Source organism: Seriola aureovittata, chromosome 8, assembly GCF_021018895.1.
Source record: "Seriola aureovittata isolate HTS-2021-v1 ecotype China chromosome 8, ASM2101889v1, whole genome shotgun sequence".
NCBI classification, from domain to species: Eukaryota; Metazoa; Chordata; class Actinopteri; order Carangiformes; family Carangidae; genus Seriola; species Seriola aureovittata.
This window is the reverse complement of record NC_079371.1, coordinates 22,317,501-22,343,930: the sequence shown is the minus strand read 5'-3', so window position 1 is coordinate 22,343,930 and position 26,430 is coordinate 22,317,501. Positions and strand designations below refer to the sequence as shown.

The following is a 26,430-nucleotide window of genomic DNA, read 5'->3' as shown; positions in this document are numbered from 1 at the left end:
ATTGGTTTGGGATGTTGGTGCTGAGAAGAGAGATGCTCCCTGCTTGGTTACACCACATCCACGGTCCAACAACAATCACTGGGATTTGTACAAGAGACACCAAATCTTGGCCAGTTCACACACACACACACACACACACACACACACACTGAGTGTACGAGCACTAACACAGCACATTCACAAACACATACACACAGTTCCGTTTCAGCATGAAACGATATCCCACAATCCCCAGGGAGACTGCACGGTTCTGTTGCTATGACGACTGGCTACTCCTGCCAGATACTGAGTGATATTAAGATACAGTGAGAGAAAGAGGGAGAGCAACATAGGGGGAGGATGGTGGTGGTGGGGTAGAAGATGAAAGCTGGAATTGAAAAAAATAAAAATGGAGGAAGGTAAAGACAAGGAGCTGAAGTTGAAAGACAGATGGAGCATCGGTGCGGTCCTACTTGGGTTCCTCAAAGTTGGTGATATGACATGTTATCTTTGGAGAGCACTGTGATTTTCTATGTTTAGCAGAAACAGCATCAATCAGCCAACTAGTGTATACTCGGCCCCCACGGCACTGAGGCAGCCATAAGCTCTGCTCAGGCCTGCCTGTACTCACTGACGACCCCTGCTGGTCCCAGTCAGACAGGACATTAGAAAACAAGAGGCCTACTCATTTCCCACCGCTAGACTTTAAATACTTCCATCTGTTTTGTGGTTTACAACAGTCTTGATATAATAACAAATTACATATTTGTTGTGTAAAGTGGTTCTTACTGGATCTTTTTGGATATTTCTTCCCCTGGATGGTTTTCCATTGCCCAATTTCAGATGCATTTACTTGCAGTCTTACTCTCTGTGTGTCTCTTTCTGTCCCCAGTTACCCGGCAGTGTGCGAGTTCCTACAGACCAACAACCTGCTGTCAATCATCAGAGCGCATGAAGCACAGGATGCTGGGTAAGCTGACTGACTGTCGCAGCTCAGTCCTTCTCTCGGCTTAAAAGGGAGCACCATTTAATTTAATGGCTTACCTTGACATTTCATGTGCCAAGCTGTTATTTTTCTTTGTCAGGGAGTTGGCACATTAAGGGGAAAGAGGTTCCACAATTTTCCCTCTGTCGCCGTTAAACTGTGTTATTAGCATTGTTAGAGTTTGTCTGACTGAGCGCACCAACTAGCCTGAACAAAATTCAGGTTGACTAACTCACGTCTTGGAAACAGCATGGTCAGACAAAGAGCCATGTCAGGTTTGCACTACTAGTCTAAATAAAATAGTGGGGGCAAAATATAATTTTCTGAGCCACAAATCCATTACCGACATCTGTTATCTCAGTGAAAATCCTCTAAATATAATGCCGCAATTAAGGCAGTGCTATTCTGAGTTGTGCTGTTTGGTGAACCCATTAACAGCATTTTGTCTGTCATGCAGCAGGGTAGTCTGGGTAATCGTCCATGGGTCTTGGTGCACTCAGCAATGGCTAGTCAAAAGACACAGATCATTTCAGTAGGATACATAAGCTTCAGTACCTGAAAGTCTTGATTACTGATGAGTTTTGTAATTATTTCATCTCAGGGGACCCAGCGAGTAGAAGCTGCTCTTGTGCTTTGTTTGTTGCTACAAATGAATTATGAGCGCTTGTGTTTATCCTCATGTCTAATCTCAGTAGGTTCTTTGCATACAGGAGACAGCCTTGTTTTTATTGTGACATTGTGACAAGTCATTAGATCTGTGCTAAAAATCAAAATGTTCAGTTTGTGCTAACAGCTTCTTTCAAACACCAGGGATTTGTAGTGCTCAATGTTAAGTTTACTTTCCCTGCCATGTTGCCCACACAGATTTTCCCAGCCATGCAGGGGATTCTGTTCCTGCTTCATTTGTTTTTAAATGCGTGGCTGTCTCACCTTCAGCCAGTCCCTGTCTGGTTTAAAGACCTCTGAAGCAAATCCTTAGTTTTCATCCACAGTGTGGTGTTTGATTTGAATAGCTATAACGTGGGCGGTTTGTTTGTCTCTGTCTTTCCTTAGGTACCGCATGTACAGGAAGAGTCAGACTACAGGTTTCCCCTCCCTCATCACCATCTTCTCTGCTCCAAACTACCTGGATGTCTACAATAACAAAGGTCTGACACACACGCACACACGCACACACACACACACACACACACACACACACATACAAACACACACACTTAAAGGTGTACGTACACAAAAAGCTGATGTGTGAGCATTTCTGTGCAATTATTTTAACCTGAACAGCATGTTATTCTTTATCCAAGTCTGACTTAAAACATCCATGACGTAACTTCCTCTTAGTGTAACATTAGGAGCAACGTGATATATGATGGTTAGTATTTAGGGAACATTACTGTCTACTGTATAACCAAAGTGGAAAAGACTAATATCTGTATGTGTGTGTTTGTGTTTGTGTGTCCAGCGGCGGTGTTGAAGTATGAGAACAACGTGATGAACATCCGTCAGTTCAACTGTTCTCCTCATCCCTACTGGCTGCCCAACTTCATGGATGTCTTCACCTGGTCACTGCCTTTTGTGGGAGAAAAGGGTACCACACGCACACACACACACACACACACACACACACACACACACACACACACACACACACACACACACGCACACTCACACACACACACGCACACTCACACACACACAAACACACGCACACTCACACACACACAAACACACACACACTCACACACACAAACACGCACACTCACACACACACAAACACACACACACTCACACACACAAACACTCACGCACACACACACACACATACACACACACACACACACACACACATTGTCTCTTGAGACGTTGCATCACAGTTTCATTTGGAGGCATAAATCATGACAAGTTGGAACATTTATATCAACTGTAGCTTCTACCATCTACAAAGATATAGCTACATACTGTGTTTGCAGTGAACTGTTGGGACTCTTGTCTCCATGTCCGTCTTATAGTCTGATTAACAATAACATCATGTCTGTGGCTCTATGCCACGCCTCATGACTTAAACTAGCATTTGTGTATGTTTACAAAGAGTGATCAGAGAACCCTACACAGAATTTGTCCAAATATATTGTGTGATTTTAAAAAATGACAAAAAAGCTAAAATAGGCTCAGTTTGTCAGTCACCACCTTTTCTCACCAGGGGCACATCAAAGATATAGTTGTAAGTGTTTGCATTAGGTAAAGTTATAAATAACCCAACGTGTTCTTTTAAAATGGCAACTAAACTATGTATACAAATCACCAAAACAAAAGAATCAATAAAAACAGTACAAGGAACCATCTGTGTAAATTTGTTAGTTTGATGAATTTCACAGGAAGATCCTTTTTTATGTACTTTATCTGTTTCTAGTACCACTTAATAATACTCTCTAAAAATAACAATGATATCAGCTTTAAAAGGTAAAAAGACAACCCCTACTTACAGGATTAGGGATTTGCGGGTAACTAGAGTTTAGTCTGATTTGTCCTTCATTACATCCCTTTTTTTTGGAGAGCAACAATAGAGAGACGACAGGAACTGATGGGAGAGAGAGAGAGATGGGGAATGACATGTAACAAATGTCTCCAGCTGGGTGTAAACCAGGGAAGTTGCAGGTCATGGTCCTCATCTTAACCCCAAGGCCTCCAGGGCGTTTCCGTGTCCCTGGTTAAGTGCGTGTCTCTGTTTGTCCTGCAGTGACTGAGATGTTGGTCAATGTCCTGAGTATCTGCTCTGACGACGAGCTCATGAACGACGGAGAGGAGATCTTCGACGGTAAGAAACATTCACCAGTGAGCAGCGTATGATGAAACTCGTTTCAGTGATTTAATAAAATGTCAGAGTTTACAGATGAGTTTGTGCTTGATCGTCTTACAGCCAGTGCAGCAGCAGCAAGGAAAGAGGTGATCAAAAACAAAATCCGAGCCATTGGGAAGATGGCCAAAATGTTCTCTGTTCTACGGTGGGTTGAGTTCTGGTTGTGTGTGTGTGTGTGTGTGTGTGTGTGTGTGTGTGTGTGTGTGTATGTGTGTGTACATGTAGTGTTTCCTTTAACTTCTGCAGAAATCATCAGCAGTCCCTTTCTTAGTTCAGTGTTTGAACCCACAAGCATGTTATTGTGTTTGCAGGTGCACAGTGTGAGGAAGTGTGTAATTCTCTGTAACTCTTTCTTTATCACCTGCTCTCTCTTTTCATCCACACACACACACACCTGTCACACACATACACACTGTCTCTGTTTCTCAGGGAGGAGAGTGAGAACGTGTTGACCTTGAAAGGATTGACCCCTACAGGCATGCTGCCCAGCGGAGTGCTGTCTGGGGGCAAACAGACCCTGCAGAGTGGTGAGTGTTTCACACACTTGCACACAGACAAAACACACTCCCCAACTTGACCCTGAACACACCTTCCGAGACACATTTAAAAGACACACAAGTACACACAGACCCAATTTGAATATCTGCTTTGGACCATCTTCTGGTTCCTTCCTGCCCTCTTTCCTCTTCTCCCCCTCTAGTGCTGATTTCCTCTTCTCATCCTCCTACCTCACTGACTCACTCACTCTCTCCACCTCACCTCACCGGCGCCGAGGATACTAACAGCCTGCTGGTTGTGTGTGTGTGTGAGAGAGAGACAGTTAGACAATGCCCTGATTATTAATGCAAAGAGATAGACTCTTACAGAGAGAGGACATACAGGCAGGGTGTGTGTGTGAGCGAACACCAGCTACTGCTAACTCTGAACCTGCCGTGGTCTCAGTGCTGCCCTCCGGGCCTCACATGACTAAAGCCTGAAACATCCTTTTGTGGCTGTGAATTTGCGAACACAGCGTGTACATGTTCGTACCCGTCTGCCAACACAAACATCACATAATGTTATTGTGTACAGCAGGGGATCATGTTGCATTTATCAAATCACAATATAGACAAAAGTCCATCATGTGGACATTTTGCCATTAACTGACAGAGTTGCGCCGCAGTGGCTCACCTGGTCGAGAGCGTACCACACAGGCTTGGTCCTGACCTCAGCGGCCATGGGCTCCAGTCTGACCCACAGCCCATTGCTGCATGTCATCCCTTCTTTCTCACCCTGACTTTCCTGTCTTATCTCTCACTGTACTATCAGAGTAAAGGCAAAAGCGCCCAAAAAATAACTTTAAAAAAACTGACAGTGTTTAGTCGAGAGCCTGACAGGAAAATGTGGGGAGGGAGGGAGGGGGGTGACAGCAAAGGTTGTCAGACTCGAACCAGAGATGCTGATGTTTACATGGTAGACAATTATCACGCCTCTTATCATGTTTGGGGAGGTCATACTAACTTTCACTCTTTAATCTGTTTCATTTTCCATTTTAAATTTCCTTTTTGCTGTTGGACCAACCCAAGTACTCACTAAACCCTTTCAGACCTGTGTTTGTCAGACAGCATGTAGCTGAGGTTTCGGAGGCTCCTCCTCGAGCCACGGTCACCCATAACTGCTTCTTTGCGCCCTCAAGCCAATACATTTACGCATAACAGCACAGAAGCATGTTTCAGCCTTCACTCCTCTCTTCTTCTCCTCCTTCTTTCTTTGTACTTCATCTTCTCTCTTGGACTCTGTCATCTTCTCTCTCTTCCTGTCCTCCTTCCTCTCTCTCTCTCTCTCTCTCTTCCTTTCTCTCTGCCCATCCTTCAGCTACCATTGAGGCCATAGAAGCCATCGAGACAGTTAAGGACGCTGAAGGTAAAATCCCACTCATTTCACTGTGTGTGTGTTGTGTGTGCACACATGCGTGCACATGTGTGTCTGTGTGTGTGTGTGTGTGTGTGTGTGTGTGTGTGTGTGTGTGTGTGTGTGTGTGTGTGGCATGGCTGCACTCTCAGCCATCCATGCTCATAAGGTCATAGATTTTCCGTACCCACGATGCACTGAGCTCTTCTAACTGCATCAGCGCTCACAACAAAGCCTAGAACCGCTGCATGCTGAAGCCACCACATCAAAACACAACAACATACTTTTCTCTTTCCTTCACTTGGGAAACAGGAATATTGCTACACCTTCTCTCCCAACACACACACATGCACACACTAACATTTATGTACGTCCCAACACACACCACAAATCACACACAGCTTTTTCTGACACACAAAAGAAGAGCGGGACCGTGGGTGGGAGTGGGTGTTGTGAAGGTGGGCAGGGTCACTCAGACCTCTTGTAGTCTGTGTTACAGTCCTTTTCTCTATATTTCATAGGTGCTGTGGTTCTGTAGAAGATGAACATGCAATCAATCTGTTTCTCTACAAGATGTGGCAGAACACCACTTCACCATGTTAATAATAAATAAATGCAAATTGCTGAGGGAATATATATTTGAATTAATTTCACAAACCAAATCTTAAAACCTTATCTGGGATAAAATATTCTGAATTCAAGTTGCAGTTAGCTTTTCACAGAGCTCTCAACCGTGTCCCACGGCCTCCTCCGGCAAATGGTCACATAACCTGAGTACAGAGCTTCAGTCCCGTGCTAACAGGTGGTTTGACCCAGGTCATGTGATTGAGCCATTTGATGAAGAAGACTGGGGGATTTGTTGGATCTCTGCGAAAAGCAAATTAAAGTAACTTAAGTCTATTGTTCAGCTGAGTGCAGTCGTCCACGCTGTGTCACTGTCAAAGAGCTCCTGCCTCGTATTTTCACTCGTTCACTCACTGTGATTAAGTGAAGCTTGAGTTTTGAATATTTGACCAGATATGTGTTCCCAAGGTTAAGATTTAATCTCCAAACTTAAAACTTCAGTGTAAAGTAGAAGAAGATTAATTTGGCACTAGTATACATTTTGGTCTGCCAGGTTCGTCTGTGCTACTGAACAGATTGTGGTCATGGTGTTTGTGTTTAGTGTATTATATTCTGTGTACATAGGCTCAGTGATGACTGCACGCTTACTAAACTGTAGTCTTCTGTGTTTGTACCTTTAGTGCTGTCCTTGGCTTACTTGAACTATAGTCCATAATTTGTTTAAGAAAATAAATTATGGCTATCTCTCGTGTTATGTTTTTCTGTCATGTAATATGAGTGTTAGATGTCCGCTGTGTAACACAGTGGCATACTGTATCTGTGAGTAGCTGCATGTGTGCAAAGGTAATATGACAGTAGCCGTTGTTCAAAAGTGGCGTAGGTTCCCCTTTATTAGCAGTTCAGCTGATTTCAAAGCCCCAAGCATCATTATTCCTTATTTTAATGAGATTGGTTTTGATGTTAAATGCCATTACAAGAGGTGGTCCTGATTTAAAGGGGTACTCCAGTGATTTAGTATTTCACTTCCAAAAAGTTGAGGCACTGAAAGAAGCCAAAATAAAACAAGACTAAGAGAAGCTGAAGTAGCTAATTTGGGTTAATTAGATGACAAGCCTTGCAGTGGGAGTAATCATCTTGGAATAATGTGGGATTGCTCCCATGTGTGGATAACAGGACGTATTCCCATTCTTCCCATTCTGCTGAGATGGTTTGAATGCATCATAAGACTCTCCCTGCTTGCTAAATGCACCCAGCTGGTAACACAAACTTCTGTTCAAGGAATAGTTCAATATTTTGTGGAATTTGTTTAATCTTAAATTATTTAAGTGAGAGTCCTGTCGTCACCGTGAGGTTGCCAGACGGAAACTCCAGGAAGTCACTGTGCCAGGCCAAAAAATAGTCACAGCACCTACAGTAACTCCCCGTACGATGTGTCAGTTAGAGAGCTTTACAGGTGCTGTCCCACCGTGTCCACTCTTTATGCTAAGCCAAGCTAACGGCTTGCTGTTGCTTGCTTCATAAAAACATGAGAGTGGTATCATTCTCAAATAACCGTATTTCCCAAAATGGCGAACTATTCCTATAGATATTTGAAGTCTCCAAACAGAGAATGCCCTGACGACATCATCCATCCATGACTAGTTGTAAACTGACCTTCATCTGTAAAATCGGTGGAGTGCCCCTTTAAGAGTTAACTTCTACTGCACCAGCATGTTATTCAGTGAACACACTGACGAAGGGACATAGTGACAAATTTGAAAAAGCCAAACTAAACGTACAATATAGTGATCGACAGGAACTTCAAAGGACAGAAATGGAAAACCTGACAACTGACGTTTGAATTTTTTTTTGTAGTTTACAACGTGTATAGGAAACTGGTAACTTCCAGTAACAACAGTTTCAAACAAAAGGCTGTCAGAAACTCTTCACGGAGACGAGACATGTCTGAAGGACTTATGAACGACCGCTTCTGTGCAGCTGTGCTTTGTTCCATACTCTGTGTCTCATAATTGCTTACCTTCCAGGCGTCTCAGACTACTGATCTAGGATCAATGGCCAGGTCGCACTGACTGTCACGTTCACTGTGAGCCGCGAGGTCAAACTAATCCTAGCTCAGCATTCAGACAACAGATGAACACTGGCTGATGTGTGTGGATATTGGTGTAGGAACCCTGTAGATGAAACAGGACTTTGTTTATCCAAACCCAAAATGGCCTTCAGCTAAAGGGAGCACTGTCAGGATCAATGTGCGCTAAAATGAAAGCATTTAAAAGGTGAATTGGACCAGAATGGATGCTTTGGAAATGCCTGAATATTCATATTTCATAGGTGAATAAAATGTGATTTGGAATTTCGATCCATTTCAGTGCTCTAACTATTTCCTTCAAAGCTGCCAGGGGTTTGGATACAGAAGGTCCTGCTAAATGTCTTAGGAGATATTAACTGCGTGCATGTATGTATGTTTGTGTGTCTGCGCGTGTGTGTGCGTGCCTGCCTCTCTCCACAGCCATCCGAGGCTTCTCCCCGCAGCATCGGATCAGCAGCTTCGAGGAGGCCAAAGGTCTGGACCGGATCAACGAGAGGATGCCGCCACGACGCGACGCCGTCAACAGCGTGGGCCTGTCGATGGGCCGCATGAACATGGGAGAGCCCAATGGGACCGACAGCAACAGCAATATACAGTGATGGACATACACTCCCACATGCCCAGACACATACCTGCAGTTACAACACTGATATGGTACCATATTTATAGATACGTGTACATAGGCATATATACACAAGAAAAATGCATCACACACAAACACAGTATTTCATACACTGAATAGGCTACAAACAACATCACACACACATGCAATCACACACACAATTACCTACCCCTTTCCCGTTGCCCTCAGCTGTATGTAAAGGCATGAGCGTACCCGGACTTTACCACCAAAGGCTGAGTCTCTTCACTGAACTGATCAGCCCTATTTAGAGAACTACAACTCCCATGTACCTGCACCACAACAGGAAAGAAACTACAAAAACACTCCTCATGCAAAACAGTAGGAGCTGCTGGCCACTGTGTATTTGGGGGTCACCGGTGGGTTGACAGTGTCAGCATGAAGTGGCTGTATCAGTGGCGTGTGTTGTGTCGGGCGGTTATGTCGGTCCAGTGGGGGGAGAGTTGTGGCGATCATGGATGGGAGCGTTAAAGATACGTATGGTTCTTTTTCCTGTTTGCATCCCAAAACAGGAAGTTGAATCAAACTTGCGATAAGTTGATTTTTATAGGGTCGTGGATATTCCTGCGTGTGTGCGTGCACATGCTTCAACATGTAAATGTCCGTGCGGTTATATTTGAAAATGTGTTTCTGTTTGCAAATCTCAGATTTGCAGATCTCGTCATCAGCGAGGCAACAGTGAGAAAAAGTTGGATGTGTGGTGTGGTGGTTTATCTGTCGGCGAGAGACGTGTGGAGATAATCTCAGCTGCAGTCTAATCTGAGCCCTTGCTGTTTTTTCTTCATGGGAGGAAATTCCCGTTTGCTTTTGTAGCACTGCACTGTACCCATCCTCAAGTGGAGGCCCCCCCCCCCCCACCACCACCAAAAAAAAAAAAAAATAATGTAGTCCCAGGCCAGAGGAAAGGTTTGAAACAGGGCCCGGATCAGATTTGAAGCAAGTGTTTCTCCCTACCTGCCGTGTGTAAATAGGATACATAGAGAGGTTCTATTGCACATCTGATGCATATGGTCACAGGATTCAAGATGCAGTATAACAGAATTAGGATGCTTTAGGTATGTGAGGGAGTTGGGGGGAGTTGAAATGTGAAGTCATGCTCTATTCATTCTCTTTCTACATCCTCCTTTCTTCCTGTGTTGCTGTCTGCTACCAAACAGCAGTGATGGCCGGTAATGTCCGGCCTAAAAACCAGGAAATGATATTTCACAGAGGAAACAGACTCTTCTGGTGACGGCAGCAGCCAAGACAACAAGGAGAAGTCAAAAGAAAAAGGTCTTTGTAAAGCATTTATATTAACGCATCAGTGCATGCAGAGTTAAGTTCTTTGATAATAATGTGAAGATTATATTTGTGCTCTGTGTTTCACTATGGTAGGAAATTTTTTCTTCTTGTTTTTCTGGGTAATATAAATGAACTGAGGAATAATGAATAATTTATTTTGTACATAATGTTAATTTAATTTATTTTTTGTATTCATTTTGTGTTATATTCTGTTTTGTTTTTTTCATGTTTCTCTTTTTTTTCTTTTTCACAACCTGTGTTTCCGGTTTCTTTCAACGCTGTACAGAATGACAGTACGCTTCTATTCAAAGTGTCAAGTCCACGTTCTCTCCTCTCTTCTTTGTCGATGTACAGGAGTTGTTTTTAATGATAAATATGAATAATGATAAACAAATATTAAACTAGCATTGATGAATGACCATACTATATACAGAGGCACAGGCATTCAGGCAGCCAAAAGCATGATTGCATGGTTAAAATTTGCGCTGTTCAAAGCAAAAAGCAGCAAGACACATTTTAACAGAAGAGCCGGTGTGTTGCCGTCACAATTTAAAGGAAAAAAGTGTACTCTCTCTGATCATAATTCTTGATGATTCCTCTTGTTATTTGATGATATTTATGATTCTATGATTATTATGATTCTATTTATTATGGACATTATTCTTAATATTTAAGCTCTCTCTCTCTGCTGGTTGCTCTTCATGTTGCGTTGCTCCTTGGTTGATCTTGTTGTGCTTCTTTGGGAGAGGTGAACCCCCCTGGGAGACCCTGTGCCATAGAAATTGTGCCACGGTTCTTACTTTCTTTCTCTCTCTCTCTTTCTCTCTCTCAATCTCTCTCTCTCTCTCTCTCTCTCTCTCTCTCTCTCTCTCTCTCTCTCTCTCTCTCTCTCTCTCTCTCTGCTCTCTTTCTGTTTTGACTCCCCAGTCACTAACACTGTAAGCATGCCCCATGGGACGATCCACTTTTTTACTCTTGAATAAAATATGCATGAACCTTTGGTATGGATACAGTGCCTTTACTTCCTTACCACTGAGCATAGACACACGCACACATGCACACATGCACACACAAGACCCACCCTCATTCTACAGATGAATGCTTCATTAAAGCCAGTCGGACTGACTGGACCTGTTCTGCAGTTGCCAGATCATATGAAGGACATGCTTACATAACCTGCATAATTCAGATTATACTCAGTGTATGAATATGAAGAATATACTTGTTCAAACTGAAGTATTAGAGAGTGAAGATGTACAGTATGTACAGTATAGATTTTAGCATCTTAAAACTCATTCATTCCAACACATTAAGTCAGTCGTTCTCTATCTTTACCCCTTAATATGAACCAAAGTCTCCTTGCAACCCCTGAACAGTTCAGTGATTCTACCTGCTCAGATTTATTATTTATTACTTTTTAGGGGCCTGAAGAGGTAAAGATATTTAGTTTTTCACAAGAAAAATCATTAAATATAAATAATAATTTTGTGCAGCAGAATTTAGTTTTTTAGTGTCGTGCCCAGGAAATCCTCTCATGAACTTTTCTAATTATTTGAACCCAGGTTGGGAACAATGGTCTTTTGCATTCTTCTTTGTATGTATGTATGTAATTTGTGTAATTCCTTTAAGTAAATCCATTACTGGAAGAGTTTTAACTGTCTTTCTCTTTCACTTTAAAAATGAAAGTGAAAAAGTGCAAATGAGCCTCATGAATTATACAGTGCAACATTTAAATAAGTGACAGAAAAAAACCTAAATAAATGAGAAACACAACCAACGCAGACTTATGTGTTTGCAGAGCATGAGGGGTGAAAATCATCATCGCAATCATAGCCTTGAAGTTCAGAGTGGGCTGCTCCCCTGCCCCCACTTTGCAGTGCCTGACTCCTCCTAACTCCCAGGCAAAGAGGTGTGTGTGTGTGTGTGTGTGTGTGTGTGTGGGGTGGGGGGGGGGGGGGGGGGGGGGGTTAGCGCAGACACCGTTACCTGCTAATTAGTGCTAACATATAAATAAAATAATACTAGAATTGCACTCACCTCAAAAGAAACAGCAGCAAAGACTTTGTCACGTTCTGTCAGATTATTTGTCCAATATTTGCATGAAAAATCCTCCAAAAGGCACCAACACTACAATCACAGTAGAGAGGTCACGTTCAGTGACTCGAATTAGCCGAGGTGACGCCTAGCAGACAGCTAGTGGCCTGTGACAGTACCCACCTGTCACTCAAAGTGACCACGCCCTCAATTACTCATAACTTTAAGCCCTATACAGAAATGTAATACATGACTTTTAAAAGGAAGAAACCTCGGACAGACGCAGACTCATGGTGGGCGGCCGTCTGCCTCGACCGGTTGGGTTGAGAGGAGAGGAATGGGGGAAAGAGGAGAGAGAGATAGAGAGGAGGGGAGAGACCAGCTGTATATACTGTTAGATGTGATACCTTTGGTGTAATGGTGTTATCACCATTGTGATGGATGGATGGAGAAAGGGAAAGAAAGAAGAGGAAGAGTGGAGAGATGGAGAGAGAAGAGGTAAGGGTTAAGGGAAGGGGTGGGGTTATGAGGGGAGAAAGGAGGTTACTCCTCTCTCGTCTTTTTTTCTCGTACGTCTTCTTTTCCCTCTTCTCTTGCTCCTGCTGTTCTCTCTTTTCAGTCTTTCCTTCACCTTCTCAAATGCCCTTTTCTCTTTCTTCTCTCTGGCTTCCCTCTCTTTCCTCTCCTTCCTCAGTCTCTTTTCTTCCTCCTTCTTTGTCTTCTTTCGCTCTTTCTTGAGCTACGCTTCTCCTTGTCCGTCATTTGGCCGAGTTCCTAGAAAAGAGAGAAAACATATATTGAGTATTTTCTCTGAACAAGCTGTCAATGCAACAAGTCATTACTCAATCAAAATGATCAGATGAGGTGGCGTACCTGGAGCTCTATGTTCTTCTGTGTCAGCAGCTGGATCTTTTCCTCCATTTGGCTCATTTTGACGAGCCACTGCTCCTCCATCTTTTGGGCCTCTCTCTCCAGCTCCTGTGCTCTCTGGACACTTGCCTCCTTTGCCAGATCACACTTTTCCAGGATGACCTGGCTCACCTTCTTGTCCATCTCTTGTCCAAGTTTTTGTCTTGGTGGCCACCTCCTCCTGTCTCAAGAACCCTCTGGTCTTTTCATTCTCCATCGACCACGACACGTCGAACTTTTCACATCGGTTCTGCCAGTGGACTTTGGCCTTGTTGTACTCCACCTGCTGGGTATGGAGAGTTTCCTGAAGGGAGCGGGTTTCTGCCTCATTTCTCTCCACCTCTGTCTGACCTGGCTGTTGCTGAGCCTTGGTCAGTTTTTGTTTTTCCTCCTCCCAACTCTGCTGCTTGATGGTCATCTTCACTCTCAAATCATAATTTTCATTGGCCAGCTCCTTGTTTTGTGTTTGAGCTTCCAGCAGAGCTTTTCTGAGCGTGTGCAGGACTCTGCTGGGAACAATACATTTTTGCTTCATGGTCGCTGAAGAGGTTAATCCAGATCTCAGCCCAGTTGAGCAGCTATGGGAGTTTTGAACTAATGTGTTACACAATGTCCTCCACCACTATCATCAGAACACCAAATGTGAAAATAATCTGACCTGTAGAGTCTTTGACAAAGAGCAGCTGTTTTGAAGGCTGCTTTTTACTTCAGTTTGGTTTTCACATCCAGCGGACACAAAAAAAAAAAAAGGGCACAAAATGGCCAATGTAACATCTGTGAAATATTTCAACAGCAATTTCACTGGAGCCCAACTTCACCTTTGAAAATAAAAGGTCTTAATAAAAATCTGCTGTCTACAAAAGTATTTATATCTTTATAGTGTGAACTTCCTCTCTCACAAATCTTTGTTCTCTCTCTATCCTGAGAAATTCAGGACTCAAAAATTCAATAATGGCAGGTAAATAGATTTTACTGGAATGGTCTAAAAAGGCAAAGACACCAGGCGGGAAGAATCACAGTCAATCAGGCAGACAAACAGGCAGGAACAGGAAATGAAAGCTATGCAAACTAAGGTCTGAGGAGCTTGGCAATCTAACAACTGGGGAGTTCAAACAGGGAGGTATATATATACAGAGGGGAAGAGTCGGTAAATGGGAACAGGTGTGTGCAGGGTTAGGGTTAGGGGTTAGGCCTGCAGGCGGGAAAACCAGGCAGGCAGGAGTGGCAGGGTTTGAAAGTTATTGACGGTGGAAAAGTGGAGCTGCCAGACAAACAGGACAGAATGTGAGAACCATGAAACCGTCCGTAACACCCACACCACCTTACTGTGATGTTCAGCTGACGTCATGCATCAGGCAGAGAGCTAGTTTAACTGAAATCGAAACTGAAAGTGTTGGACTATGATTAAAGGGGCGGAGAGAGCAAGAGGGGAGAGGCATTAGGCGAACAGCAGACAAAGGATATCTCTCAAGTCTGGATCAGAGAAAACACACCAAGGTGAGTGCTGAAATACATTTCTTTGTCTGGTCTCATTTTGATAAACACTTTTGATAGAGTTAAACTGACTGTTCCTTGCTACATTAGACACACTGGCATTAGACATCAGCACAGCTAGAAAGCGGGGGGGGGGGGGGGGGGGGTCTGACCTCAGAGGGAAATCAGAGGTTGTTTGTATTCACAGAAGCTGTAAGTTGATTATTATTTTTAATGTTCTGACCAATTTCACAACTTCAATCTAGGCTGTGTGCTTGAATCTACTGCTTCATTAAACTGTATTAGATCAAATCAAATAAATTTCATTTATATACAGTAGCACCAAATCATAACTGAAGTTATCTCAGGGCACTTTCTATATAGAGCAGGTCTGTAGTCTTTACAGAGACAAGTCTCTGATGCGATTTGAAGGTCATTTGTAACCTTCACCATTGCTGTCTCTGTGCATTGATGGACTCTAAACCTCTTTGTCAAGGATCTTAGATGAAGCTGAAGCTTAGATAAAGCTCTGTCTTTTGCTGTGTCACTTATGGGACATTTACCTCATTGTAGCTCCATTACATTTTATTGCACTGTGGAATGGATGTAATTGAGTGAGTGTGTGTAACTTGCAGTACAATGGATGAGCAGAAAGCACACATATGCTAACTGCAGCTTTTGAACTGTATCCAAATCATTTAATCATAGGCAAATCTGCTTTCACTAAAGTCAGAACTTGTTATTTTTATACAGCCTCATCACGTGAGAAACACACTAATGCCAAAAGGTCAAATACAGTTTTGGACAATGTTTGAAGGAATCACGCACCGTACATAAAAACCTTACAATATGTCTTTTGTTGGGAATCTATAAAAAAGACCCTTTAGTCCACACATTTGTTGACTAATAAGCTCGAGGAGTAACAGATGCTGGCCACCATGACAGTTCAAGATCTTAGACACAGCCTCTGTTTCCAAGTGAAAAATAAGTTAAAGGTAGATCAAAGGCAATCACACAACATTTCTCTTCTGTACGTGGAAACTTTCCACTATGTTTTATATCTCGCCACTCCCCTGTCAGTGATGTCATAGCAGCTGTATTTCTATTAACAGGGTATGGGGATAAAAAAAGATTTTTTGCCACCACTGAGCCAGATGTACAACATACAGGTTTCAGTCCACAGAGAGTAGAGAAGGCCTGTGCAGTTCAGAGTAAATCCAAGCTTTTAAAGTCTCATTACTTTCCCCTCAAATTCCTAACCCCACACTTCTGGATTCTGTTGTATTTACTGACTGTAAGAAGCTCTTATGTGACAGCTGATGATGAAGAAGAATATGTCTTGTTTGTTTGTAATGTTTTGCTGTTGTTAGGTGAGAACCTTGAATTCCCCAAATTAACTTCAAAGGAAACATTAAATATATATTTCTCACTTGACTACTACATGGTTTAGACTTGATTAAAATGGGTTTGATAAGGTTTTCGTGGTGAGCCAGCCCTACACACTGAGCGACTGATATATCTGTTTGTATGAAAGCACTCCCCTGACACTGGGTGACTGTTCCCTCACAGATGCAATGCCACCGAGATCAGGATGCTCTGATCCCTCGGCCTCGTGGGAACTTGCCCAAAGTGTGTGCTGCGACACTGGCTGCCATAACAATAGCAGCCATCGTGTTTCTGTCTCCTGAAAGGTTATTTGGCTGGGTTGCCATGGTAATACTCATCGTGACCCTTGGCCCTCTGCTGCACGGGCTGTGTCTGCTGGCAGAGGAAATGTTGTACCATTCAAACACAAGGTGAGAGATCAGTTGGAGCACAAAGAGAGACAGATTGAAGCGTTCAATGCTTGTGGTCTGGGCTGCCTTTGATATATCTCTTAAATGTTTTTTTTGTTTGTTTTTGTGTGACTTGGCTTTGCTTTAACATTGTTCTAATTAACTGTGGATCAGTTGCTATGTGTACACTAAAAACCCACAGACAATTATAACACGACTGCAGTTCCCCTCAGCTCTATGTAGCGTTTTAGTGTCTTTCAGCTCGTTGTCGTGGTTTTAATGCCTAAATTAATGAAATGTTTCAGTGATGTTAAAATGCTAAACTGAGCATTCACCAGTCCAACAGTTACACAGTGCACACATGGTAACAGGGACAACATTACACTCTTTCCTTCTGTTATTAATTCATTTTTACCAGGTATCGAGGTCAACGGCTGCTGAGCCACGTGCTGCCAGTCTGTGGTTTGGGGGGGAAGACCCTGCTGGCTGCAGGACTGGCAGGCCTTCTGCTCTACCTGGCTGGACATCCTCTGCCACATGAAGGCCAATGTTGGAAACTCCTCTTCCTGGCCTCAGTTCTTTACACGTTGTTTAAAAGCCTAGGAGTCCTGGTGAGATCCAGACCTGACACACATACCCCTTTTCCACCAAGATGAACCTAGTGCTAGTTCTGGGCTAGTGCTCGAGCTGGTTTGTAATTGGTTCAACTTGTGATGATGTCAGTTCATACATCTCCATTTTCCCAGCAACGCTTGCGCCAAGCACATAAACAACAATGGCAGATGACATCGTAGCGTTGCAAGTGTTGCTCCTGGTTTGGTGAGCCAACATTGGCATGCAAACATTGGCATGCAAACACGGCTGGTCCAACACATTTCTGCTGCTCGTCGTGATCGCTATGATACCGCTTGTTTTTTTTAAAATGGCGGTCATCTAGTTTTGGTTGGTCTTGTTGGACGCGATAACCCCTCCCCCAGCTCCTGACGTAAGCAGTTCTTAGTTCTAGCCCAGCAGAGTGTTGGTGCCACCGTGGAACGGGTTTTCCCGGCAGGGGGCCAGTTCTTTGTCTGTCGAAACAAGAAAACTTGTTTCTGGCTCCGAACAAGCCCCAGAACTGCCTTGGTGGAAAAGGGGTAATGGACACCACTGGGATCTTGGTTTTTCTCTTCTGCTGTAATGCAAACATACAAAACGATAATCCCTTAAATATTACAAGGTAGATGTTTGAGTGTCCTTCCAGGCTGCCATTAGTTTCCATTCATACAACCATAAATACCGTAAATGGAAACATTTGACTTATGGAAAATACACTGAAAGCTGTAATAATCAATTGTGTGCTTTGGGTGCACTTACGTAATTTGTAGAAAAGAGGCTACAACATAGTAAAACAGTGATACAGCCCTTTAACTTAGCATGCAGGCACCTTGTAATGTAACTGCCATGATCCCTGATAAGCACCAGTCTAGGCAAAACGCAGCTAGAAGGCATGGAAATCTGGGACATCTCAACCATGTTTGTGCTGAAGCGATAACTACTGCAAACCAGTTTTGGGATTACATTTAAGATAATAATCCATATAATAATAAGGCAGTGTCATTCAGCTTGTGCTTCACTGCCCATAGCTAAGAAAAGCTAATCAAATACACTTTTGAGAGGGCTAATGTTAACTACTCTCAAACACAGACGGAAATGAAGGACCAGCATTTGTCCAAAACCTCATCTCAACCCAGCATTCATGGTAAATGATGTTTTGACCTCTCATTAGACCCTGCAGTGAGTGTCAGGGTGTGCCGTCATACATGAGCCCTCTGACAGGTGACACTGTTCTTTAGCTCTGGCCTAGCTCCAGCCAAGTGTAGGATTACACATGTTACATCTACATTATATTGCTCCAAGACAATGGCTGGCCCCACTGGCTTGATAGGCAGTTTAATCTGAATACCATGGCCCACTCAGTAGTCCAGCTGCTCTCCCTGCTCATCTTGCTCCATTAGACTTTCAAACAGTTACTAATTAGCAACACCTCTGGCATGTCCCTTGACCTTACAAAAGAGAAAATGGTTTCAATATGTGTGAACATGTCTACAGGGTCATCAGGTGGGTACCCTCTCAATAACTGATGTTTTGCTGAAGTTGGGTCCTGAGAGCTCAACTGTCCCAGAACCACCTCCCTCTTTACGTGCACAGTCACAGTGGTGGCTCAATGTGTTACCGATTTGTTCAGACATGTACTAAACACGTTTACCATAGACAGAGCTCCGGTCCAAGCTAACACAGGCCAGCGTCTCTGAGACACTTACTACTTGTGCTAGCATGAAAGCATACACTTTAGCTAACGGCAACTAGCTAATAACATGTTTGATCGTGCAAGTTCCAGCAGCCGGCAGGATACTTTCAGAAAATTCAGTCATCTTTAAAGGAAAATTCTACACTAGATAATACATTTATCTTTAACACAATATCTTTATAAGTAAAAACTGTGTCAAATGTGCTTCATGTCCTGAACAATGGGAAAAACTGGAAAGAGAAATCTCTATCTTCACAGTCCTGGTCAGTTAAGATTGTTTTAATAGAGAGGCATATTTTTACAGCTCAGCAGAGCACCATGGGAGAATTGAAAAATAGCTCAGTTTTAGCATGACACTTCAGACAGAAGAGTCCCTGTGAAAGACCACTTCCTGAAGGATCAGTTGATTGTAATTGAGATGGCATTTATGGAATAAAAATAGACACAAAATTCCTTCTTCATCAGCATTGACTATAGTACTCATACTGTCCTCAAAGACTTGTATAATTTTGCTCACTCTTCAGAGAAACTGGCAGCATTATAGATTCAACCCATCTCAAGCTTTCAGCATTTAGCTGTCTCTGTGTCCTGCCTTTTTCTATCTAAAAATATGCGTAGGAAAGGGCAGCTTGGGTGCAGGGATGCCCTTTTCTTTTGCCTCCTGGGCAGAGCTGAGGTGTTGTGACATCCTTCCAGCTGTTTTCTGTGGTCGATGTGCAGGGTCCATCGGAGGTGGAGGTGTCAGACATCTGCGAGGGGAGGAAGATGAACGTAGCCCACGGCCTGGCCTGGTCCTTCTACCTGGGCTACCTGCAACTGGTGCTGCCATGTCAGTAACTTAAACACACACACACACACACACACACACACACACACACACACACACACACACACACACACACACACACACACACACACACACACACACACACACACACACACACACACACACACACACACACACACAGGATATTTGGTTTGTACTCATTGTCTCTTAACTTACACACCTATCATTTGCATATAAGAAGTCGTGGACCTATATCATATGATCAGTTTAGCTAGATATACTGTATATGCTTTTAAGATAACTTCTAAGCCCCAAATAGGTGGTGATTTGGTGCATTGTAGTGATTCCATAGATATGAATGTATGTGAATGGACACATTAAAGATTAAATGATTGAGTTGTGTGTTTTCCAGGTCTGGAGGATTCCATCGCATCATTTCGTGCCACCCATCAGGCCAGCAGTCCCTTCTGGGGTCGCGGCTCCAGGAAGCTCCTAATCCTTATTCCTCTCAACTCCAACATCTCTCACAAGCTGGAAGATGAAGACGACAACATCCGTTTTTATGACAACCTCCCAAACAACAACATAGACAGGGCAGGAGTCCGGGGCCGTGTCTACAAGCACAGCGTCTACAGAATACAGGACGAGCGTGGGAAGGTAGGTGTGAGCGTAAAATAACTGTCAGGCAGGGACTCTGGAAATAGGCTAAGGCAAGGAATAAACAAAAATTCACTCTTAAAGAGGAAAAACAAAAGGGCTATGAACTTAAACTATGACAAGAATTTACAAACAAAAAATCACTCTTCTCGAGGTACAAACGACTTACTTTGGCGATCACTATGGCTGTGGACATGGACAAAGGCTCGGGTGCAGGTCGAGGACAAAGACACTCTGGCACAAGACAAGGGGAACACAGATCTAAACACATGGAGGGAAATAGGGGACAGGTGGAAACACTTAGGGCAATCAGACTGAGACACATGAGGAAGGGCAAGTGACCTGAAACGAGAGGAGAATTACTTTTCAAAATAAAACAGGAAATGACAGGACAAAACAAACCCAGGACAAGACAACTTCACCACGGTGTGACAATAACAGTGTAAAACTGTGTAAATAACAGTCTGAAATGATAGTTACAGGTCAGACTTAAAGTTTATAATAAGTTATCTGTATCAGATCACAGGTAGATACATTTCTCCTCCCAGGTTCAGTGTAAAAATATTCAGTCAGTATTAAATAAGGTTATCAGAGAACCTGAAGCTTGAATGCTGAACTACTTGTGCTGCAATTCAACTCAGTGTCAGTCTTCTTATTGCCAGTGTGGGCTGAGAGACTCGGTGTGCTGATATTTTCTCCTTTGATCAGATTTGTAAAGACTGCACTGCTTAAATGTGGCGGAGAGAGAGAGAGAGAGAGAGAGAGAGAGAGAGAGAGAGGGAGAGAGAGAGGGAGTCACAGTAAAGTGACAGACTCAAGGGACTGTTTTGGTGTGTTTTTTCCCCCAATAGTTCAAGATAGCACGTCAGTGTGTTCTATATTCAATGTTTTTGATGTAGCAAATCTAACAGTGATTGTACTCAAACTGGCTCTGTATTTTAGTCAAGGGAAGGGAAGTTTGGGGCTTCAGAAAAAGCATCCTGTGTTTCATGTCAGACCAAAAATAGCCACCAGTTATTTCAAAGTGTTTACCAGAACAAGGTTGTGGCTGTATTTTGCAGGTGCAGTCACTACACAGAGTGAGATGATGAGGAATGTTTGGCTTTAATTCCAATACACTTACGTACGGGTTTTAGGTGCTTGTTTATTTTTATAATTCTACCTCACATTTTACTATCTATCATACTTTTGGCTTCATTACATTTGTCCAACATCTATAGTTACTTCACAGATTAAGATTTTACATATGAAATGTGATTATGTGGATGCAACTAATGGTTGTTTTCACTGTAGATTAATCTGATGACCACTATTTTAATCATTCAGATAACTGCTTAATCTATAAAATGTGAATAAATGTCCACCACAGAGTTCATTATGACATCTTCATAGCTGACATCTTCAAGCCTGAAGAGATTCAGTTTACAATTATATAAAAGAAAGAAAAGCTGAAACCAATGAGTTGTTGGAGATATTGATTGAAAATTTACAATTGTCAAAATAATTGCCAATTAATTTTCTGTACTTACTTCACTATAGTAAATATGAAGTATGTAAAGTAAAGTATGTAGTAGGTAAAAAGAGCTGTACTTTGACCAGCTGGAACATTAAAATTCAGCTTACATATAAATGCATTAGTGATAACATTTCAATGATATATACACTGAAGAACCAAAACACACACACCCAAGGCTCGTCAATGTGGAGGGCAACAAAGGCTGTCCCGTCTGGTCCGAACCCAGTGAAGGGCGACTGTGGCACAAGCTGCTGAAAACTTTAATAGTGGTTATGGGAGAAATGTGTGCATCACACTCTGCTGCATAGTTACACAGTCTTTAAAAGAGACTGTGACCTTTGGTAGATGAGGCAACACAGTTTTCAGATGTAAGAGGAAGCTTGTGTTACCTCATCTAGTTTTATTGCGTATGAATGTAATATCTTGTCAATACATCATTAATATGTCTGGTATGACCATTAGTTTACAGAGCTGACGTTAGCAAACTTTAGACAGATGTTACTTTATAAACCGACGTTGCTGAGTCATTTTGCTGAGTTGAGAACTCCTCTGTGTGTGGGCTGCAGTGACAGAAACATGTACTGTCATCATGTACCCTTACTGTCACTTGTGACCACAGTGTTTGCTGTTCAGCAAGGGTTACATAGTATTGAGTAAGTTACATAGTAAGTGAACATTTTGCTTGTAATGTTTATAACTGTGACTCCGAATGCAGGATTCTACTTACTAAATATTTTCATATTGTTGCATTGCAGCTTTTACTCAAGTAGAAGGTCTGAGTATCTCTTCCACCACTGAAACAAACCGATGTTCAACCTCACATGAATGGCTGGACTGAGCCCTGTCTGCCTTACCTTACTTATTGGCTGATGGCTTTATTGGTATTTCTATTGATAAGAATATATTTCGCTCTAAACATTTCAGCATAGCTTTAGGCATTAGTTTTCTTGTTTTGAACATACTTTGAGTCACAAAAGAAACACTTTACTTTGAGATATAAAAATATCATATTCAGAGCGTAGTACATACACAGCGTGAGTACCATCTCCTGGTTAAACCTGAGAACTCACCAGGGGAGGACTAACATATTGAAGTGCGGTAACAGCACCATCTACCTGTAAAACATGGTAATCAAACATTTCTGGTGCAAGAGTGCCACAAGCTTTTAAAGGATTATCTGTTCAGGAAATGCATCTATCTCTGTTTTTTTTTTTTTTTAATGTGTGTGCATGTGTGTATGTGTGTGTGTTTCAACAGGCCCATGAGTGTGTGGTAGAGTATGCGACGCCCTTGCTGACACTCTACAAGATGTCCCAGCAGAGCAGTGCTGGTTTTGGGGAGCCTGAGCGCAGGCAGCAGGTCCTACTCTTCTACAGGACCCTGCAGGACATCCTGGAGCACTCACTGGAGTGTCGCAACCACTACAAACTCATCCTCCTCAACGGTACGAGGACAGCCAAGTGTGTGTCCGTCTGTGTGCGTGTTAGTGTGAGTGAACACACCTTGTGGCATGAGACAGACTGCTTTTAGGGGGATTTCAGGTTTTAGCTTATCCACTTCCCCACAAGGACTGACAATCAGGATTTGTGTGTTTATGGAGTGTTTTTTCTAATTTATGTATTTTTAAAAAGGTTTTGTTACACAGCGGCATTATGCTGCATGGTGTACAGCTAAAAGGAAGAGTGAAGGTCAGAGTGTCAGCGCTGGGGACTTTTCTGGCTTCGTTCCTGTTATCTTGGCCTCATGTGATGGCAGTGAGGAAGCCAGCCACACCTTTCAAACAGAACGAGCTCAAAACAGTGAAAATGATTAGAGGCAGCACGCTTAAACAAACCATACATCCTGTTTCCCTCTTCTTCTAGACGAGCATGAGGACGACCCTCACTTCCTGTCCAAGGCCATCCTCAGACACCTGCAGCAGCAGGAGAAAGAGGAGTTCTGCCTCCCCCCGCCTCCTCAACAGGAGATGGTGCACCCATTAGCAAATACTTCACGTGCCCCGCCAAGTGCCCCTCCGCTCATGAATGGCGAGTGGCACCATCCCGAGCCAATGAGCAGAGAGCCCACGCTCATGTACAGCCTGGAGGAACCTTTACCTCTGAAGGAACCTGTTGAGGACACCGACTATTACCACGGACAAACATAAACAGGAAACAACCACTGTGTTTCATGTCTGTCATGCTATATTCTTCTAACTGAAAGTTTGGGAATTAAAAATGCTACATTTCATTCATCGAGGTTTTATTTACAGACCCTAACTGAGTATCATCTGCCTGTGTCTGAATTAATATCTGAAAATATCAAATAAATACAAACATTTGTTTAGAATAAGAAGAAGAGCTATGTTTCATCTGACCTTTTCTTTACTGAACGGTTTGGTTGGTGACATGTCCCAGAGACTGAGGAGCTGCCTGTCCAGTGACAGGAACACAGAAGTTCAGACACTGACAGATTAAGATATGTGCGATCTGTGCGAATATGTACTGACTTATCTTAAGAGATCGCTCTGTGTGTAAATGGATGTATTGATCAGTCCACAGCACTGACATTCAAACAGTATGTGTACATTGGAAAAACCCTGGACAGACTGTGCAGGGAGTACATCTTGCTTCAGAGCAAAGGTAGTGAAGTTGTTTAGAAGAGAGTTTGTCATCGTCCTTCCTCCTTCAGAGAACAGGACATGATCTTCTGCACACATTGGCCCATTCAGTTAATATATAGTTAAATTAAGAGTCTGAACAAAGGTTGCGTGACATCCTGTACTCCTGTGGACACTACCAGACGGCTCACTGAGTAGTCTTTGCCTCATTTTTAAATTGAACTCAGAAATCACAGTGGGATATTCAAAATGCAACGATTTTGCCCTCAACAAATTCTGCAAACATGATTAAATGCATGAATGATGATGATTTATAATAGTTTTATTAGTGAAGTAAAATGACTATCATTTTGAAGTCAAAATGGACATTTATTATGGGTGAAACAGAGCTACAGGTAGACCAGGAGAAAGAGAAAAACAGGGGGAAAGTCCCGAAGGCAGTAGAGCTCAGAAAAAGACGTGTTTGGCAGAGTGGGGGTTGGAGGAATACAATGTACAAGAGTGTGTTTTATGACTGCGTAAACAAAAGAAGCAGTCACAAGACACCTGACACCACGCCTGTTTATCTGCATCTCACATGTACACACACACACACACACACACACACACACACACACACACACACCTCATGACCCGCAGCACTGCAACTGAAACAGCTCGGTGAGGTTACATCAGATACGTTAACAGCCCGTCTGTCGTCTCGACGGAGCAGAGGTGGGGAGGACAGAGGGATCTGATCTAGAGCACACTGCATTTACCACACAGCCTTTGAATAGTGCATATTGTAGCGCGTAGATTACAACAAAAAAAAAGGGAATAAAACAATAGAGCATTGTTGGAACCTCAGCGGCACTTTGCATGAAGTAGGCTTGATAAGTTAGCATGAAGCTCTTTCAGATAGTGATTCCTAACCCCAACGGATATGATGAAAGAAATTCTGTTACACAAAATATATTTTGACTTTTCTATATTGTTTTTTCCTGGTGTCATTCTGTGTATTTTTTGTATCTCTTGATCCTCTAAAAATCCTTCAGAATTTAAGTCAGAGATGGAAAACTAGTCTTCTTTGGCTGAACTGCTCATAACCTCCAGGCTGAGGCCATTCCCTCTGATGAAGAGTCACAAGTAGACTTTTAAAGGAACAGTCCAACATGTTTTTACGTTTCTGTTTGACAGAATCAAGCTGTTTCCTATCGCTTTCGGTCCTAATGCAATGCTAAGCTAATTGCTGGCTCTTTCATATCACACAGACAGATAAGAGCACCATTCTTCTCATCAACTATAACCATATTTCCAAAGGGTATCACAAGTCAAAAAGTTTGGAAACCGCTGTATGAAGGTTTAAAGGTTTTGTAGGTCTAAAGTTCACTTACACTACAGGAGCTCTGATAATTCACACACATTACCCACATACAATAAAAGAGCCTTGGTCACCAGTTTAAGACCTCTGATAACACAATCTGAACAAATGAAGTACACAAAATATACTTTCTTTATCAGAGACCGCTACTGTGAAGCTTGTCAGCTTTGGAGCGGTCAGGTGCACAAACCGCAAAACCTCAAACATAAAAATATACTTTCTTTTCTCCATTTCATTTCACTGTAACCTGAAATCCTCTGGGTTTTTCCTGCTGTTGAACAGAAAACAGTCATGTGATGGCAATGTAGAATTATTTTAGACATTTTTTTATAGTAAACAGTATTTGATTAATTAAAGAAATATTTATAATTGATGATCTAGAGCAAAAACAATCACTAGTTTTAGCCCTAAACTAAACTGTGGACAGTGGTGTATTCTTAACACAGCATGACGCTTTAGCTGTAGCAGGCAATATAATCAATGTGTATATCAATAACTTGTGCTCATTTGGATGCTGGTACGAATTAGTGTGTGTTTTGATCATGTTCCCTCTTTGTTACATAAGGATTTTAAAAAACAACACTCACACAGATATGTGAGTTTTAGTGGTGGCCACAGGAGACAGGTCTGACCTGTTCTCAACTGAAAACACCACATCCCAGCCAGCTGACATCAGCTGACACTGATGGTGATGGATGGATAACACTGGCACCATTGTGACTGAGTTTACGCAGAGCAGGACACTGACTGT

At 42.6% G+C, this 26,430-nt stretch overlaps 2 protein-coding genes across 4 annotated transcripts in view; both read left to right on the top strand.

Annotated features, from left to right (window-relative positions):
- ppp3cb (protein phosphatase 3, catalytic subunit, beta isozyme) overlaps positions 1–11,282 on the top strand; it is a 32,706-nt gene extending 21,424 nt beyond the window's left edge. For 2 of the 3 annotated variants that reach the window (XM_056382092.1, XM_056382093.1), the window contains exons 7-14: positions 872–949; positions 2,018–2,112; positions 2,427–2,552; positions 3,702–3,779; positions 3,882–3,966; positions 4,251–4,348; positions 5,676–5,723; positions 8,782–11,282. In XM_056382092.1, coding sequence (XP_056238067.1) covers positions 872–949; positions 2,018–2,112; positions 2,427–2,552; positions 3,702–3,779; positions 3,882–3,966; positions 4,251–4,348; positions 5,676–5,723; positions 8,782–8,960 — 787 coding nt within the window. In that variant the 3' untranslated portion in view covers positions 8,961–11,282. The remainder of the gene's footprint in view (positions 1–871; positions 950–2,017; positions 2,113–2,426; positions 2,553–3,701; positions 3,780–3,881; positions 3,967–4,250; positions 4,349–5,675; positions 5,724–8,781) is intronic. The other variant, XM_056382094.1, reaches the window with a different exon arrangement.
- A 3,358-nt stretch (positions 11,283–14,640) lies between these two features.
- On the top strand, positions 14,641–24,059 carry sting1 (stimulator of interferon response cGAMP interactor 1). Its single transcript, XM_056382021.1, has 7 exons — positions 14,641–14,722; positions 16,268–16,494; positions 16,892–17,084; positions 19,481–19,589; positions 19,960–20,204; positions 22,978–23,164; positions 23,583–24,059. Exons 2-7 carry the CDS (start codon positions 16,268–16,270, stop codon positions 23,864–23,866), a joined length of 1,245 nt encoding a protein of 414 aa, XP_056237996.1. The 5' UTR covers positions 14,641–14,722; the 3' UTR covers positions 23,867–24,059.
- The last annotated feature ends 2,371 nt before the right edge of the window (positions 24,060–26,430 follow it).